This window comes from Bos grunniens, chromosome 10 (genome assembly GCF_055505025.1).
Source record: "Bos grunniens cultivar Pamir isolate PY7600 chromosome 10, Bosgru_T2T1.0, whole genome shotgun sequence".
Lineage (NCBI taxonomy): Eukaryota > Metazoa > Chordata > Mammalia > Artiodactyla > Bovidae > Bos > Bos grunniens.
Genome location: NC_141174.1, coordinates 75,208,026 through 75,226,283, shown reverse-complemented (window position 1 = coordinate 75,226,283; position 18,258 = coordinate 75,208,026). Strand labels below are relative to the sequence as shown.

At 37.8% G+C, this 18,258-nt stretch overlaps 2 protein-coding genes across 2 annotated transcripts in view; both read right to left on the bottom strand.

Annotated features, from left to right (window-relative positions):
* LOC147364848 (olfactory receptor 4F15-like) overlaps nt 1-18,258 on the bottom strand; it is a 58,541-nt gene that overhangs the window by 12,810 nt on the left and 27,473 nt on the right. The window contains exon 2 of the mRNA XM_086322095.1: nt 13,367-13,468. The gene's annotated coding sequence lies outside the window, so the exon portion shown is untranslated. The remainder of the gene's footprint in view (nt 1-13,366; nt 13,469-18,258) is intronic.
* On the bottom strand, nt 1,744-2,754 carry LOC147364850 (olfactory receptor 4F3/4F16/4F29-like). The gene has a single exon (XM_086319046.1). It carries the CDS (start codon nt 2,737-2,739, stop codon nt 1,744-1,746), a length of 996 nt encoding a protein of 331 aa, XP_086175172.1. The 5' UTR covers nt 2,740-2,754.

Here is an 18,258-nt window from a genome sequence, read left to right as displayed (position 1 = left end):
AAAATTTATTATATTATTCAATAACTGAACAAAAAATAGAAACCAAATCAGTAGTAAGACATTCACAAGAGTCAAGCTAATGACACTGAGAGACTGAAGCAAAAAGGATATAAAGATCTACCAGGGATGGCAAAGGCTCTTGATTACCTACCCAGCAGGCATTCTAGATGCCCTTCTTAGCCCTTTATTCTTAATGGCAGAGTGCTTATCTCACTCTAGAGGATGAAACTACAAGATTTCCAGGCAACTAGTTTCATTGGAAACCAGCATAGCCCTGTGCAAATCTCCTGGTTTTTGTATATTTAACTCCTGACTAGATCATTTGGGACCCTCATCCATTCTCACATTCTGAGACCTCCCTCCACTCCACCCACCCCCATTTTAAAAGATGGAGGTCTGTGTTAATTATATAATTTTATTATAGAAATTTAGCATCCATTTTTAAACTGTACCACTTGTTTCAGTTCATTATTGTCTTCATTAATATTCTGGTTGCATATACTTTCTATTAGATAAAACTTCCAGGAAAGCTATTGTTTTCCTGATGTAAAGGCACAGATTGATCAGGGAAAACTACTTCCTGTTTGGAACACAAATGCCTGTAAGGTGGCGAGGGGGTCACTATTTTGCAGTTATGTGGATTAAAACCAAATGCTAAGGACAGTTTTATTTAGTTATTACCTTGGTTCTCATAATATATAAATATTTTGCATTTTCATTCAGTATTATCTCTTTTATCTACAAAATATTCAACCCATTTAAAATCATTTAGTTTCACATCATTATCTTTGCCATATAAAAATAGTGACTAAGTTTACGAAATAACAGGAAACAGGCATACACACTGAGGCATATAGGAATTTATAACACCTGGTCTCAAAACATTTGATTAATTAAAAATATTAATATAAAAAAATTAATATCTTCTGAGTTGTCACTCTTTGAGTTAGCCAAATATCACCTTCCAATCCTGCTGCTACTGCTGCTGCTGCTAAGTTGCTTCAGTCATGTCTGACTCTGTGTAACCCCATAGACAGCAGCCCACCAAAATGCCCCATCCTTGGGATTCTCCAGGCAAGAACACTGGAGTGGGTTGCCATTTCCTTCTCCAATGCATGAAAGTGAAAAGTGAAAGTGAAGTCGCTCAGTTGTGTCCAACTCTTCATGAACCCATGGACTGCAGCCTACCAGGCTCCTCCATCCATGGGATTTTCCAGACGAGAGTACTGGAGTGGGGTGCCATCGCCTTCTCCACCTTCCAATCCTAACTAAATTTAAAAACCTTGTAACTAATTAAATCTTGAGTATGGATGGCTAAATTCAGACATTAGAAGCCCCAAAATCTCAAAGCTATCTAGACAATAGTCTTTGTTTCATTTTTTTTCCTTCAGGTGTATAGACACTGAGAAACACAAAGGGCTTGAATATTGGTACATACGTGTATTAGAAGAGATACATCTTTGAGAATTTCTATCAAAGAGAAGAGTATCCAACATTTTGTTTTAACAGGAAACATCCCCAGTATGTGAGATTTCAGCCTTTACCAACACCTGTAAGTTTTTAATAACATTATATTCCAGTGCTAAATTCACTCCTGTCTAGTATTTTTAGTTTCCTTAGAGCAAGGGTCCCTATGGAAAAAATGACCAGCTAGGAACAGAATTCTTGAGGAGAGATTTCACAGTGAATATTGAAAATCATTAAGTACACTGAAAATATATATGAAAAAGGTAGTTAAAGAGGTTAATTTCCAAGAAGAGTCAAGATCAATCTGAATTTCTTGGATTGTGCATGAGAACATTTCCTGAAACTTAAAACCTTACCAAACAGTCTCCTCATTGTCATCTTCATCTCCTTATTTCTAAGTATGTAGATAATAGGATTCATAAAAGGAGTAATAAGAGCATCAAAGATGGCTAAAAATTTATCTATGGGTAAGGTAGGGAATGGCCACACATAGACAATAATGCAAGGGCCAAAGAAAAAAACTACCACAGTGATGTGAGCTGAGAGGGTAGAAAGGGCCTTGGATGAACCACCTGAAGAGTGTTTGCGAACCGTGACCAGGATGAAGATGTAAGACACAATCAGGATAAAGAAGGTGCCCATGGAGATGAAACCACTGTTGGCAGTGACCAGAAACTCCAATCTATACGTGTCTGTACATGCAAGCTTGATGAACCGAGGAAAATCACAGTAAAAGCTATCCATTTCATTGGGGCCACAAAAGGGTAAGTTGACAACAAAAGCCAGCTGGGCCACAGAGTGGATGAGTCCAATGGTCCAAGCAACAGCCAGAAGAGAAGTGCACATTCTTAGGCTCATGATGGTCGGGTAGTGGAGCGGCTTACAGATGGCAACGTACCGGTCATAGGCCATGACTGTGAGCAGCACCATCTCTGCACCCCCAACAGTGTGAATAAAGAACATCTGAGTGATGCAGCCTCTGAAGGAGATGACTTTGTGTCTTCTGAAAAGGTCAGAAATCATCTTTAGGGTTGCAATGCTGGAAACACCTGTGTCAATGAAGGAGAGATTTGCCAACAAAAAGTACATGGGGGAATGTAAATGGTGGTCTGAGAAAATTGTGAGCACAATGAGAAGGTTTCCCAACATACTCGCTATATAAAATAATGTGAACAATAGAAAAAGAAAAATCTGGACCTCCCAAGAACTGGTGAGTCCCTGCAGCAAAAATTCAGACACCACTGAGCGATTTCCTCCATCCATCAACTTCATGCACAAGGCTGACCCTGAGGTTAACTGAAGAGCATAAGAGGGAGACAGGCATAATTAGTAAGTTGGAAAGAAAGTCCTTGCAAAAATTTCAAAAACTAAAGATCATCTTGCCATTGTACAGAGTTACTTAGAGTTTACACAGTACAAGTAGAACAAAGAACCAGAATCAGAAGTGTTCCCTGCATGAATCTTTGGTATCATTTAATCATGTACCTCAAATTTAGTTTGGGCTTTAGTGTCTAATCAAGAAGGGGAAATGTAGACAAAAGCACCTAAGAATTTAAAAAGAAGTGAATCATGGGACTTCTCTGGTGGTCCAGCGGTTAAGACATTGTGCTTCTACTGCAGAGAGTATGGGTTCAATCCTTAGTCAGGAAACAAAGATCCTGCAAGCTGCATGGTGCAGCTAAAATAATAATAATAATTTTTAGATAAAGAAAGTTGACTCAGAAAATCTAGATTTGTACTTCCAAGTTTCTCTACTGAAATATGCCAGAGAATGAAAACATGTACATAAAGGTACAGAAAATTGTTCTTTTTAATGCTGCCTGATTCAGTGTGGATAGACCACAATTTATTTACTAATTTCCCTATTAATAAGCATTTACCCAGTTTGCAATTCTGGGGGCCCAACAAACAATGCTGCAAATATCTTTGTTTGCATCCTTTATGTCTTTGCATCCTCTGTATCTTTACGTATCATCCTTTTGTACTGTTTTCCTTTCATGGTATGAATTCTCAGGATGTGATTACTGACACAAAGTACTTATATTTTTAATTTGTGTACGTTTGCCTGATTGCCTTCCCAAAAGGCTGTCATATCAGATCAGATCAGATCAGTCGCTCAGTCGTGTCTGACTCTTTGCGACCCCATGAATCGCAGCAGCCAGGCCTCCCTGTCCATCACCAACTCCCGGAGTTCACTGAGACTCACGTCCATCGAGTCGGTGATGCCATCCAGCCATCTCATCCTCTGTCGTCCCCTTCTCCTCCCGCCCCCAATCCCTCCCAGCATCAGAGACTTTTCCAATGAGTCATGAGGTGGCCAAAGTACTGGAGTTTCAGCTTTAGCATCATTCCTTCCAAAGAAATCCCAGGGCTGATCTCCTTCAGAATGGACTGGTTGGATCTCCTTGCAGTCCAAGGGACTTTCGAGAGTCTTCTCCAATACCACAGTTCAAAAGCATCAATTCTTTGGTGCTCAGCCTTCTTCACAGTCCAACTCTCACATCCATACATGACCACAGGAAAAACCATAGCCTTGACCAGATGGTCTTTTGTTGGAAAAGTGATGTCTCTGCTTTTGAATATGCTATCTAGGTTGGTCATAACTTTCCTTCCAAGGAGTAAGCATCTTTCAATTTCATGGCTGCAGTCACCATCTGCAGTGATTTTGGAGCCCAAAAAAATAAAGTCTGACACTGTTTCCACTGTTTCCCCATCTATTTCCCATGAAGTGGTGGGACCGGATGCCATGATCTTAGTTTTCTGAATGTTGAGCTTTAAGCCAACTTTTTCACTCTCCACTTTCACTTTCATCAAGAGGCTTTTTAGTTCCTCTTCACTTTCTGCCATAAGGGTGGTGTCATCTGCATTTCTGAGGTTATTGATATTTCTCCCGGCAATCTTGATTCCAGCTTGTGTTTCTTCCAGTCCAGTGTTTCTCATGATGTACTCTGCATAGAAGTTAAATAAACAGGGTGACAATATACAGCCTCGACATACTCCTTTTCCTATTTGGAACCAGTCTGTTGTTCCATGTCCAGTTCTAACTGTTGCTTCCTGACCTGCATACAAATTTCTCAAGAGGCAGATCAGGTGGTCTGGTATTCCCATCTCTTTCAGAATTTTCCACAGTTTATTGTGATCCACACAGTCAAAGACTTTGGCATAGTCAATAAAGCAGAAATAGATGCTTTTCTGGAACTCTCTTGCTTTTTCCATGATCCAGCGGATGTTGGCAATTTGATCTCTGGTTCCTCTGCCTTTTCTAAAATCAGCTTGAACATCAGGAAGTTCACGGTTCACATATTGCTCAAGCCTGGCTTGGAGAATTTTGAGCATTACTTTACTAGCATGTGAGATGAGTGCAATTGTGTGGTAGTTTGAGCATTCTTTGGCATTGCCTTTCTTTGGGATTGGAATGAAAACTGACCTTTTCCAGTCCTGTGGCCACTGCTGCGTTGTCCAAATTTGCTGCCATATTGAGTGCAGCACTTTCACACCATCATCTTTCAGGATTTGGAATAGCTCAACTGGAATTCCATCACCTCCACTAGCTTTGTTCATAGTGATGCTTTCTAAGGCCCACTTGACTTCACGTTCCAGGATGTCTGGCTCTAGGTCAGTGATCACACCATCGTGATTATCTGGGTCGTGAAGATCTCCAGAAAAATAAATGTTAACGCTTTTTAAATTGTTGCCAGTATACTGGGTATAAAATGATAGTTTTTGTTACTTTAATTTTCATTCCCTGACAACCAATAAATTGGAACATGTTTTCTTGCAATTTAGATTTGGTCTTTTGTGAATTAACTTTCCATGTATTTTCCTATTTCTTATTGTGCTTTTTCTTGTCATTTATAAGAGCTCTTTTTATATTGTAGGTGTTAAGTTTTTGTCACTTATTATATTTTTAAGTCAATTATCTATTATTCTGTTTATAATTTCCTTGGCTATTCCCAAGTTTTTAGTTGTTATATGATTAAATACAGCTGTTACTTGACTTATAGCTACTGAATTTAGTCTTGTTAAGATCTCCCTCCCTCCTGGATCATACAACTACACCCTTAGATTTTCTTTCAACATTTCATTGTTTTTTGTTTTCCATTTAGTACTCTGCTCTATTACTTTTATATATGCTTTAAAATATAAGTCCACTTTTAATTTCTTCCAGGTATAATAGAATTGTAGTGGCACTATGCATAAAGTGGCCTATTCTTTCCCCAATGAATTTAATTACGATTTTTGCATTTTGCTAAATTTTCAGGTAATTTGGAATCTGTTTCTAAATTATTTGTTCTGTTTCCACTGATATATTTACCTACATCTGTAGAAATATCAGAGTATTTCAAAACCGTGGCTTTATCTTACGTCACTTGATAAAGCAAGTCCCTCCTTTGCTGTAATTATTTTTCATGCTTAGTTGACTATTCTTTTTTTAAATTAACTAATTATTTTTGGCTCTGCTGGGTTTGCGTTGCTGCGCCCAAGCCTCCTCTAGTCGCAGTGCGTGGGCTTCTCGCTGTGGCAGCTTCTTTTGTTGTGGAACCAGCTCTAAGCACGTAGGCCCAGTAGTAGCAGCACATGGGCTTAAGAGTTTGGGATCTCGGGCTCAGTAGTGGTGGCACAGGGGCCTAGTTGCCCTGTGACATATGGGGTCTTCCAGAGCCAGGGATCAAATTTGTGTCTCCTGCACTGGCAGGCTGGAGAAGGCAATGGCACCCCACTCCAGTACTCTTGCCTGGAAAATCCCATGGGCGGAGGAGCCTGGTAGGCTGCAGTCCATGGGGTGGCTAAGAGTTGGACACGACTGAGTGACTTCATTTTCACTTTTCACTTTCATGCATTGGGGAAGGAAATGGCAACCCACTCCAGTGTTCTTGCCTGGAGAATCCCAGGGATGGGGGAGCCTGGTGGGCTATCATCTCTGGGGTCACACAGAGTCGGACATGACTGAAGCGACTTAGCAGCAGCACTGGCAGGCAGATTCTTAACCACTGGACTTCCAGAGAAGTACAGTTATTCTTCAGTATATACATTATTATATATAAACTTTAAGATCATTTTATCCAACCCCTCAAAAAAATTCCATTGCACTTCTTGATTTTAACTGTATTAAATTTATATATTAACTTGGAATGAAGGAGCGTTGTTATTATGACGGTATCTTTCCATTTAAAAACATGCATCTACCCATCTGTTCAAACCTTGTTTCATGTCCTTTAATAAGATTTTGTCTTTTTCTCCATACATATTCTATACCTTCTTTGTAAGACTTATTCCCGTATTTTTTAACTTTTTTCTTGGCATTATGAACAGAACATTTTTTCTCATTTCCATTTCTAGCTTCCTCTTGCTAAATGAATAAAATTTCATTCTATGTAGCTACCTTACCATGTTCTGTGTAATAGTGTTTTACTGCAGTGTCTTGAATTTTCTTGTTTTACAGTAATGTCTTCAGCAAATAGAGAACTTTTTCATATTTAATTTGTGTTGATTTGGTTAAGATAGTATATTCATTTTATCACTCTTATTAATATAGAAGCCCTATATACTTGTCTATTCTTTTCATGTTTATTGTCTCTTCCAGCAATACATTTCTGCACTCTTGTTTTAAAACAATATGCCAATTATTTTTAATTAATTAATTTCCCACTAATAGGAAATTTATTTTCCTATTAATTTTTAAATAAATTAATTTTTAAAAATTAATTTATTTTCCTATTAGTATATTTTAATTCCTTCCACTTTTTCCCAACACCAAACAAGCTGAGACCTTTTAAATACTTTTCACGCCCATCTTCTTATTCCTCTCCCCATTTAAATTATATCAGTTCCTTTTTATCCTCTGGAACTTCTATTTGTTTTACATATTATGCCTCCTAAATCCATCCTCCCTGTTTCATTTCCCATCATCATTTCCATTTCATTATCTTTATCTTATGCACTTTAAAATATCCACTCCTGGGCTTTCTTGGTTGCTCAGTGGTAAAGAATCAGCCTGCCAATGCAGGAGACACAGGTTAGGTACCTGATCCAGGAAGATTCCACATTGCCAGGGGCAACTAAGCCTGTGAGCCACAACTACTGAGCCTGTGCTCTAGAGCCTGGAAGCCCACATGCCCTAGAGCCGTGTTCGGCAACAAGAGAAGGCACAGCAATAAGTTCGTGCACCGCAACTGGAGAGTAGCTCCCAGTCGCTGCCGAGTAGACAACAGTCCGTGCAGCAAAGAAAACCCAGCACAGCCAAAAATAAATAAATATATAAACATTTTCTTTAAGATATCCAATCCTTTATAAACTTCCAGCTTAAAATCTGGATTTCAAGAATAATCACCCTCTAAGTCCATCTGAATTGGTCAACTCCAAAGGGTCTTATTTATATTACTTATGAATCCTTTTACCTGATGTTATTATTTTTTATTGAAATTAACATCTGATTCTTCCAGAAGCTCTATACTCAACACAGCCTAACATCACATGTATTTAATATGGGCTTTATACACATAGATTATAATATTTGAATTGAACCTTCAGAAATCATCTATACCTTTCATTTCCAAGATTCAGTGTCTTCCAGTCAATCAGAAATATAAATGTCACCTAATGCACAGGTAACGTCCTTGTTAAGTGTTTTTGGAATAATAACTTGACAATAGAAAAGTGCTTAAAAGTCTATGAAATAGATAAATAACATGGTATTGAAATTTGAAATAAACTATAACTCTCAATAGCTATATTCTTATTTATTGCTTTGTGATTTATTGCTTTGAGAGTTTGACTTTTTAGTACTCCAAACTTAGAATTAATCTCATCTCAAACATTTTCTTTCACAATGAAAATTGATTTTAAAGATAAGTGAAATTTTCTATAGAAAATAGCAATGAACTAAAATTTAAAAGATAATCCAAAAAAAAAAAAAGATAATCCAACCCTGTTAATCTTTCCAAATATACAAATTTGAGTATTATGTAGTTTATTTAGTTATTTATTTTCCTTCTTATTTTTAATATTCTGGAGAGAGAGATGTAAAATATTTGTTAAAAATGAAAAATCACACACTAGACTGCTGGGTTTAAACTTGACTTGACCACCTGCTGTACCACTTACACTGACCTTGGACAAATGATTTAATCTTACTATGTCTACATTTATTCATCATTAAATTGGAAAGAAAATAGTCTGGCCTCAAAAATCACTATAGGAGAAGAATTTAGAACAGTATTTGACTCATACCAAGAACCCAATAATTGTTAGCCATTTGATACTATTTTAAATATCTTTAGTGGCACTAAACTCTCCTGGTAGGCCTATTTCTCAAAATCCTTATTTTGTCTTTCTCTGGTTTTTCATCACTTATTTGCTATTTAAATAATAGCATTTTTTAAGATTTTGTTGTTTTTCTCTTCACCTAATGGTCTTTCATGTATTCTAATTATATTAATACCTTCCCCAAAAGCCTGACCACTGTGTGAAAGACAATATATATGAAAAGGCTTAGTATTTCCCCAGCATGTAAATGCTAGTTGAATCCTAGGAGTTAGTCACTCATCTCCTAATTCTATTCTAAACTGCATAGTCATATTTTCCATAGTCCACCAAACACTATCACCTACACATTTATATACTAGTGAAATTTCACATGACTACACAGCCATGTCTAACTCAATGAAACTAAGCCATGCCATGTGGGGCCACCCAAGATGGGCAGGTCATGGTGGAGAGTTCTGACAAAATGTGGTCCATTGGAGAAGGGAATGGCAAACCACTTCAGTATTCTTGCCTTGAGAACCCCATGAACAGTATGAAAAGGCAAAATGATAGGATACTGAGAGAGGAACTCCCCAGGTCGGTAGATGCCCAATATGCTACTGGAGATCAGTGGAGAAATAACTCCAGAAAGAATGAAGGGATGGAGCCAAAGCAAAAACAATACCCAGTTGTGGGTGTGACTGGTGATAGAAGCAAGGTCCGATGCTGTAAAGAGCAATATTGCATAGGAACCTGGAATGTTAGATCCATGAATCAAGGCAAATTGGAAGTAGTCAAACAGGAGATGGCAAGAGTGAACATCGACATTCTAGGAATCAGCGAACTAAAATGGACTGGAATGGGTGAATTTAACTCAGATGACCTTTATATCTACTACTGTGGGCAGGAATCCCTTAAAAGAAATGGAGTAGCCATCATGGTCAACAAAAGAGTCTGAAATGCAGTAGTTGGATGCAATCTCAAAAATGACAGAATGATCTCTGGCTGGGAGGGATTAGGGGCAGGAGGAAAAGGGGACGACAGAGGATGAGATGGCTGGATGGCATCACCGACTTGATGGACATGAGTTTGGGTGAACTCTGAGAGCTGGTGATGGACAGGGAGGCCTGGCGTGCTGCAATTCATGGGGTTGCAAAGAGTCAGACACGACTGAGTGACTGAACTGAACTGAGCTGAACAAAAAATAATAATAATTTTGTTAATTTTATTAATAAATTAATAATTAATAATCATCTCTCTACTTCCCAATGCAGTTTTTCTTCCAGATCTATTACAATACTGCAGGCATGTCATCCATCCTGCTCTTCTCAAATCTTCATTGCCTTTCACTAATTATTACTGAAATTCTACAATACAGGGCAATAAGTGTCTGCACATCTAACTTGTATATGGCCATCAGCTTACTCTTCCTAAGCAGCACTTTGATGATATAACTACTACCACTAGAAAGTGTCCAGTGATTCTCATTGCCTTTAGAAGTACAAACTCCTAACATAGAATGTGCTCCTATAATTTGGCTCCATGCCATCTTTCCAGGATGATCTCCCTCTCTGCTCTTACTTTCAAGAAATATTTATTCCTCTTTAATACTTCTCATTCTAAAGTAAAGATAGTTGCTCAGTCATGTCTGAATCTTTGCAACCCCATGCACTGTAGCCCGCCAGGAGCCTCCATCCATGGAATTTTCCAGGCAAGAATACTGGAGTGGGTTGCAATTTCCTTCTCCAGGGGATCTTCCTGACCCAAGGATTAAACCCAGGTCTCCAGCATTGCAGGCAGACTCTTTACCATCTGAGCCACCAGGGAAGCCCATCGATTACCTTCTCCTTAACTCTTTGCAGTCTGACAGCTGTCCCCACCACCTTCTTTAAACTGGTCTCATGAAGGTCACCAAATATCTCAGAATAGCTGAATCTTCTGATATCTAAGCATCATCCTATCCTGTTCACCATTTCCTACTTTCTGAAAAATATTGTCACTAGTGGATTGTGCAAAGACTTTGTCATCTCTCTCCCTGTTGATAATGTCTATTCTACAGGCTGGACCTGAAGGCTAAAGCTTCTTAAATGAGAATTCTAACTAGAGTCATTAACATAGGCAAGGAATTAATCCTTACAGATTTAGGTTCCGTTGTGTTGTGAACCTGAAACTAATATAATATCATATTTCAATTGTACTTCAGTTTTTTTAAGTTAAAAATATAGACAAAGTAGGAATATTTGGAGGAAGAACAAACAACTGAAGGTAATAAAGAAGGAGTAGTACAGACATTATTGGAGGTTTGAATTCTTACTCCATGAGGGGAGAAATAAACTAATTTTTTTGTCTGCCTGGTCTATATTTGAAGAAAAGCATTAAAGGTTATTCCCATAAAATGAGCCAGAGACATTTCTGTTCATGGGACATACAAAAATATTTATAAATGAAAAGTAAGTGATCTAAAGGCTTAGATATTAGATGCTAGTATAACTTTATTCTGATCCTCTTCCAGGTATTAGCTTAGCAATGCCATCTTATCTAATTTCCCCATTCCCTATGCATTCTTATGTGGGCATACCTGAAAAAATTACAACTAGAGTTATTAACGTCAGGGAGGACTTAAATCACTGTAACCTAGAGGCCAAAGGGAAGATCAAGGCTACATACACAATGCATAACAGAACTGTAATTATACGCAAATGTGTAGATTCTAAAACCTGTTTGGGGCATCCTTTTGAGGGCTTCATGAATGGCTTTCTCAATCCTCTCCAAACCTTCAGACATAATTTACTTTGGATGATTATTCAAGATTGTTCACTTCTGCTGACTTCTCAGGAGAAATAAAAATTATTATGACTGACAAGCTAATGATCTATGTGCAAAATGCTAAAGGAGTCATCAACTAAATCTTTGGTCAGTGACTCGACTACATAATTTCTTTAACTTCTCCTTAATCTTATGACTCTCCTTAGTCATATGATATCCAGAATAAACACTTTTTATTACAAATGACATCTCCTTTCTTAACTCTTTTCAACATGTTAATAGTTGTCTGGTCTTCTTAACTATCTACACATCATTTCTATTTCCTTAACATGCTAATGAATCTTGGTTTAAAATGTTAATAAGATTGTATCTAATCATAAATATAATACAATTATTTCCTGAAACTTGCATGACATACTTCTATTTATTCTGACCTCATATTGACTTTAGAAAACATTAATATTGTGTATATTATATTTTATAGCTGTGCTATACACTCTAAAAATAAAATACAATTGTAAGAATATCATTATTCCTCATGGTTAACCATATAAGTTATAAACTCTTCTGAATTAAGAATGTTCCTACTATCACATAATTTCAACTAGGATAATTTATTCAAGTTGTAACCTACCATAAATGTTTTTTAATCATGTTTTATTAATAATTTCCTACAGGAGGCAAATACCAAAATTTATGACATTAATTTCCTCTTTCTAAAAGTTTTCAACCTCTAAAAAATCTTTCATATCCTTTGTTGCACAATAGCAGGATAGAGCATAGAAAGGAGGAATATGATCCATGTTTTGTAAGGACTGAAAGAGATTAAATTGCCTAATTTTGCACAGCTAAGTGTCCAATTCAAACCCAATTCTTGCCATTGTTTTAAAAATGCAGGTGGATTAAAAAGTACTTGAAGAAATGTCAAAATTTTCACAGTTGTTTTCTAGGAGGGGACTATGAGTGATAAATTTTCTATTTTGCACATGTTTTTCTCTTTAAAGAAAAATTATTAATTTAAAAAACAAAGTTGACTCCACAGCCCAAGGTTTTTCACTATACTATTCCATAAGTCACTGACAACCTAAAGACAAAGTAACTTCGAGGGTGTGAGGAAGTAGCTTTTACTTCCAAGGTACTTGACAGGCAAATGGGCTGCCTGCAAAGACTTGACAGGCAGAGGGTCTTTGGTGTCTGCCACCTCATCTCCAGCTCCTCTACCATCTCTTGTCATACTGCCTTCTGCTCCTGCTCATTATCTACTTCTCTCAGACAGTCCCTGGCTGTCCAAGACCTCCACTACGACAACCTTACCAAGATCTAGTCTCTCCCAAGTTCCTGGCCTCCAAAGCATCCCTTCCAGAGCTTTTTCAATTAAACCGTTCACATGAAAAGCTAGAGGAAATCAATGTAGTCACCTAGTTTTATATAAAACTCTACTCTCGTAAAATTTTTACTTCAGTTAGGCACATCCCTAATTGTGACATGCTTCCTGGGTATTCCAAGCCGCTACAATTCTACCACTTTTGGGGGGCAGGGGACTACACAGTATGTGGGATCTTAGCTCCTTGACCAGGGATTGAACCCAAGTCACTTGCACTGGAAGCACAGAGTCTTAAACACTGGCCCATAGGAGAAGTCCCACAACTCTCCCACTTTTAACTTGCCCTGCTTGCACAGCAGAAAGAGACATTAACTTGACACCCAACTTATGCTATATTATCTATACCTAATCTTAGTTTCCCGTGGTGAGGTTTTCACATGAGATTTTTAGTTTAAGACATCAAGAAAAACATGAATGAATTTTCTCTGAACTCTGGAAATTACTCATATCTGATGATGAAAATATTACTAATCCTATTTGCAAAGAACCAGAACTCTCTCTTACCTGAGTTAGACCAAAGAACCTATTTTCCTCAAATGGTAGATCAAGTCCCTCCAAATTGTATGAGAAGATATAGAAACTTCCATTATATATTAGCCATAATTTCTAAGAGAGAAAAATAAGAGTTAGTGTGATGGATTCTGGGTACCAAATAACAGAAATTGAAACTTTATAAAACACAGAAACTGAAAACATCACTTAGGAATTTATCTACCATGAAAAAGTAAAAGGAAATACAGAATTGGGGAATAAAAAGGAATAAGACATAGAAAAGATGAAAAATCACACTTTTCCTCCTCCCAAGAACAACCTCTTCTAGTCAAAATCCCACCCTTCATTCACCACCCAGTTTAGTGTCATCTTCCCCAAGCCTTTAGCAAAAGTCAAAGAGTTATGCATTTTGAAACTCCTTTCCATGCCTTGCCCCAAAGTCTTCCCCAAAACCCTAAACAAGAGTCATACTTTTATTCATCTTGATGCTCCTTTTCATGTATTGCCCAGAATATATATGTAACAAATACATCAAATAACAATAAAACCATAGATTAAGTTAAAAGAAGTAAGGGGGATTACAGAGAAATCAATGGAGAGAGACTCAAAGATAAGTCAGATTAATTTTGGACTTGCTAAATAGTAAAACAATTGTTTTACATATACTTTGCATGATAGTGCTTGAAATAGTAGCATTTTTCTAGATTCAGGAAAGGACAGTTTCACTCTGACTGAGATTGTAAACCTTTCTAAAACAAAAAGCTTAATATTGTTTTTCTCAAGTGAAAAAATAATTCTAATTAGCCTGTGGTGGCCAAGTGTTGGTGGGAATCTTGGGAATAGCTAGCCCTTCATTAATTGGATTTTCCTGGGAATTATGCCTCAGAGTCCACCCTGATTTTCACCTGGGGAATAAAAAGAACAAAAGAACAGAGAAAAGAAAGTAGATTCTTAGTACCCAATTTAATTATGGCTTAGATAGATGTGCAGAAATAGTTTTGCTTTAAAAGGAGACAACACAATAAATATAAGGTTCATGACGTTGTACAGGAGACAGGGATCTAGACCATCCCCATGGAAAAGAAATGCAAAAAAGCAAAATGGCTGTCTGGGGAGGCCTTACAAATAGCTGTGAAAAGAAGAGAAGTGAAAAGCAAAGGAGAAAAGGAAAGAGATAAACATCTGAATGCAAAGTTCCGAAGAATAGCAAGAAGAGATAAGAAAGCCTTCTTCAGCGATCAATGCAAAGAAATACAGGAAAACAACAGAATGGGAAAGACTAGGGATCTCTTGAAGAAAATCAGAGATACCAAAAGAACATTTCATGCAAAGATGGGCTTGATAAAGGACAGAAATTGTGTGGACCTAACAGAAGCAGAAGATATTAAAAAGAGATGGCAAGAATACACAGAAGAACTGTACAAAAAAGATCTTCACAACCCAGATAATCATGATGGTGTGATCACTGACCTAGAGCCAGACATCCTGGAACGTGAAGTCAAGTGGGCCTTAGAAAGCATCACTATGAACAAAGCTAGTGGAGGTGATAGAATTCCAGTTGAGCTATTCCAAATCCTAAAGATGATGCTGTGAAAGTGCTGCACTCAATATGCCAGCAAATTTGGACAACTCAGCAGTGGCCACAGGACTGGAAAAGGTCAGTTTTCATTCCAATCCCAAAGAAAGGCAATGCCAAAGAATGCTCAAACTACCGCACAATTGCACTCATCTCACACACTAGTAAAGTAATGCTCAAAATTCTCCAAGCCAGGCTTGAGCAATATGTGAACCGTGAACTTCCTGATGTTCAAGCTGGTTTTAGAAAAGGCAGAGGAACCAGAGATAAAATTGCCAACATCCGCTGGATCATGGAAAAAGCAAGAGAGTTCTAGAAAAACATCTATTTCTGCTTTATTGACGATGCCAAAGCCTTTGACTGTGTGGATCACAATAAACTGTGGAAAATTCTGAAAGAAATTGGAATACCAGACCACCTGATCTGACTCTTGAGAAATTTGTATGCAGGTCAGGAAGCAACAGTTAGAACTGGACATGGAACAACAGACTGGTTCCAAAGAGGAAAAGGAGTACGTCAAGGCTGTATATTGTCACCCGGCTTATTTAACTTCTATGCAGAGTACATCATGAGAAACACTGGACTGGAAGAAACACAAGCTGGAATCAAGATTGACGGGAGAAATATCAATAACCTCAGATATGCAGATGACACCACCCTTATGGCAGAAAGTGAAGAGGAACTAAAAAGCCTCTTGATGAAAGTGAAAGTGGAGAGTGGAAAAGTTGGCTTAAAGCTCAACATTCAGAAAATGAAGATCATGGCATCCGGTCCCATCACTTCATGGGAAATAGATGGGGAAACAGTGGAAACAGTGGCAGACTTTATTTTTCTGGGCTCCAAAATCACTACAGATGGTGACTGCAGCCATGAAATTAAAAGACGCTTACTCCTTGGAAGGAAAGTTATGACCAACCTAGATAGCATATTCAAAAGCAGAGACATTACTTTGCCAACAAAGGTCTGTCTAGTCAAGGCTATGGTTTTTCCTGTGGTCATGTATGGATGTGAGAGTTGGACTGTGAAGAAGGCTGAGCACCGAAGAATTGATGCTTTTGAACTGTAGTGTTGGAGAAGACTCTTGAGAGTCCTTTGGACTGCAAGGAGATCCAACCAGTCCCTTCTGAAGGAGATCAGCCCTGGGATTTCTTCCAAAGAAATGATGCTAAAGCTGAAACTCCAGTATTTTGGCCACCTTCCAAAGAAATGATGCTAAAGCTGAAACTCCAGTACTTTGGCCACCTCACGCAAAGAGTTGACTCATTGGAAAAGACTCTGATGCTGGGAGGGATTGGGGGCAGGAGGAGAAGGGGACGACAGAGGATGAGATGGCTGGATGGCATCACTGACTCGATGGACGTGAGTCTGAGTGAACTCCGGGAGTTGGTGATGGACAGGGAGGCCTGGCGTGCTGCGATTCATGGGGTTGCAAAGAGTTGGACATGACTCAGCGACTGATATGATCTGATAAAGAAACCCAACACTTTAGAATGCTTGAGATTCAGCAGGAAATGGAAAGACTATTACTCTACTCTACTAACTAGATGTTTTATGGCAAAAGCACTCTTCAGTGAAAACTAGGAAGTAACAGCAAATGAGACATCACAAAACATAACTTTACTTCAGCAATTTTGGCTCTCTACATGCCTTTCAGTCCCATGAGACTAAAAATCTAGGATCCTAGGCTACAGACATTTTTCCATGAGAGTGTTGTCAAGTTCTAAACTGCTAATTACTAAAGTATTAGAGAAATTGTCATGCAGAAAGTTTTGAAAATAGATACACCCTTTCCAAATAGGTAGCCTTCCTTGACCACATCTTATAAAAGAGGTTCTTATATAGTTTTATCTTATTATTCTATAATATTTACCTTTGCTTCAATTCCCACCATCCTTCTTCAGGTAATATTGTGTATGCTAAGTCTCTTCAGTCATGTCCGACTCTTTGCGACCCCGTGGACTATAATCCTTTGCCCATAGGATTCGCCAGGCAGGAATACTGGAGTGGGTTGCCATGCCCTCCTCCAGGGGATCTTCCCAATCCAGGGCTCAAATCTGCATCTCTTAAATCTACCTGCACTGGCAGGTGGGTTCTTCACCACTAGCACCACCTGGGAAGCCCTCAGGTAGTATGCTTCATATTAACTCTCAGAAAGAATTATAATCGATTACTACCATACTTCCCCCATACCCATCATCTGATCAGTAAATGCTGGCAAGCAGCGGTATGCAATGCAAAACATATAGTCAATATTTAATAAATATTCACTTTAAAAATATGCTCAACTAGTTTTTTCTGATGTACCTTAAAATAATTTTTATAAATAATCAATATATCCAAGTGGTTCATGCCTCATAAACATACCTGTTATTAGGACCAGCTGTTTTAAGAATTCAGTGAACTAAAGATATTGTCAGCTTTATGTATTTGTAGAGAATATCAAAACATATCTTTAAAATGCCTCTATGTGATATTTATAAGACACATACCTAAAAACATGCAGATAGAGACATTTAATAGGAAATAATTAAATATCAAAAAACCTACTAGCACGGTTATATCTATATCAGACAATATATGTTAATTCAAAGGCATTATTAGGAGCAGAAAGTGCTACTGCATAAAAAAAGCTTCAATTCACCAAGAATATTCTAAAATTGTATAAAACTAATATCATAGTCTCAAAATATATAAAGCAAAAATTGATTAAATACAACATTCTTTCAAACATAATAGAAAATATCAATACATATCTTACACACCAACTATAAATCAAATCAACAAAAAAAATAGCAATGCTATGGATTTGAACAATTATGCTGTGTCCATCAACAAATGAATGGATAAAGAAAAGGTAATTTGTGTACATATATATATATGTGTATAAAGAAAAGGTGAGATATATATATATATAACAGAATATTACTCAGCCATAGAGAAAGAATGAAATAATGCCATTTTCAGCAACTTGGATGGACCTAGAGATTATTATTGGCTTCCCCAGTGGCTCAGCTGTAAAGAATCCACCCGCAATGCAGGAACTGCAGGGAACTCGAGTTCAATCCCTGGGTCAGGAGATCCCCTGGAGGAGGGCATGGCAGCCCACTCCAGTGTTCTTGCCTGGAAAATCCCATGGACAGAGGAGCCTGATAGGCTACAGTCCATAGGGTGGCAGACTCAGACATGACTGAAACAACTGAGCATGAGCATGAGGGATTATGGTAAAGTGAAATAAGCCACACAGAGAAAGACAAATATTATATGATATCACTTACATGTGGAATTTAGAAAAATAGTAAAAATGAATTTATTTCCAAAAAAGATTCAG

Coding starts and splice junctions, on each gene's coding strand:
- LOC147364850 (XM_086319046.1), bottom strand. CDS start 2,739: ATGAAGTTGATGGATGGAGGAAATCGCTCAGTGGTGTCTGAATTTTTG.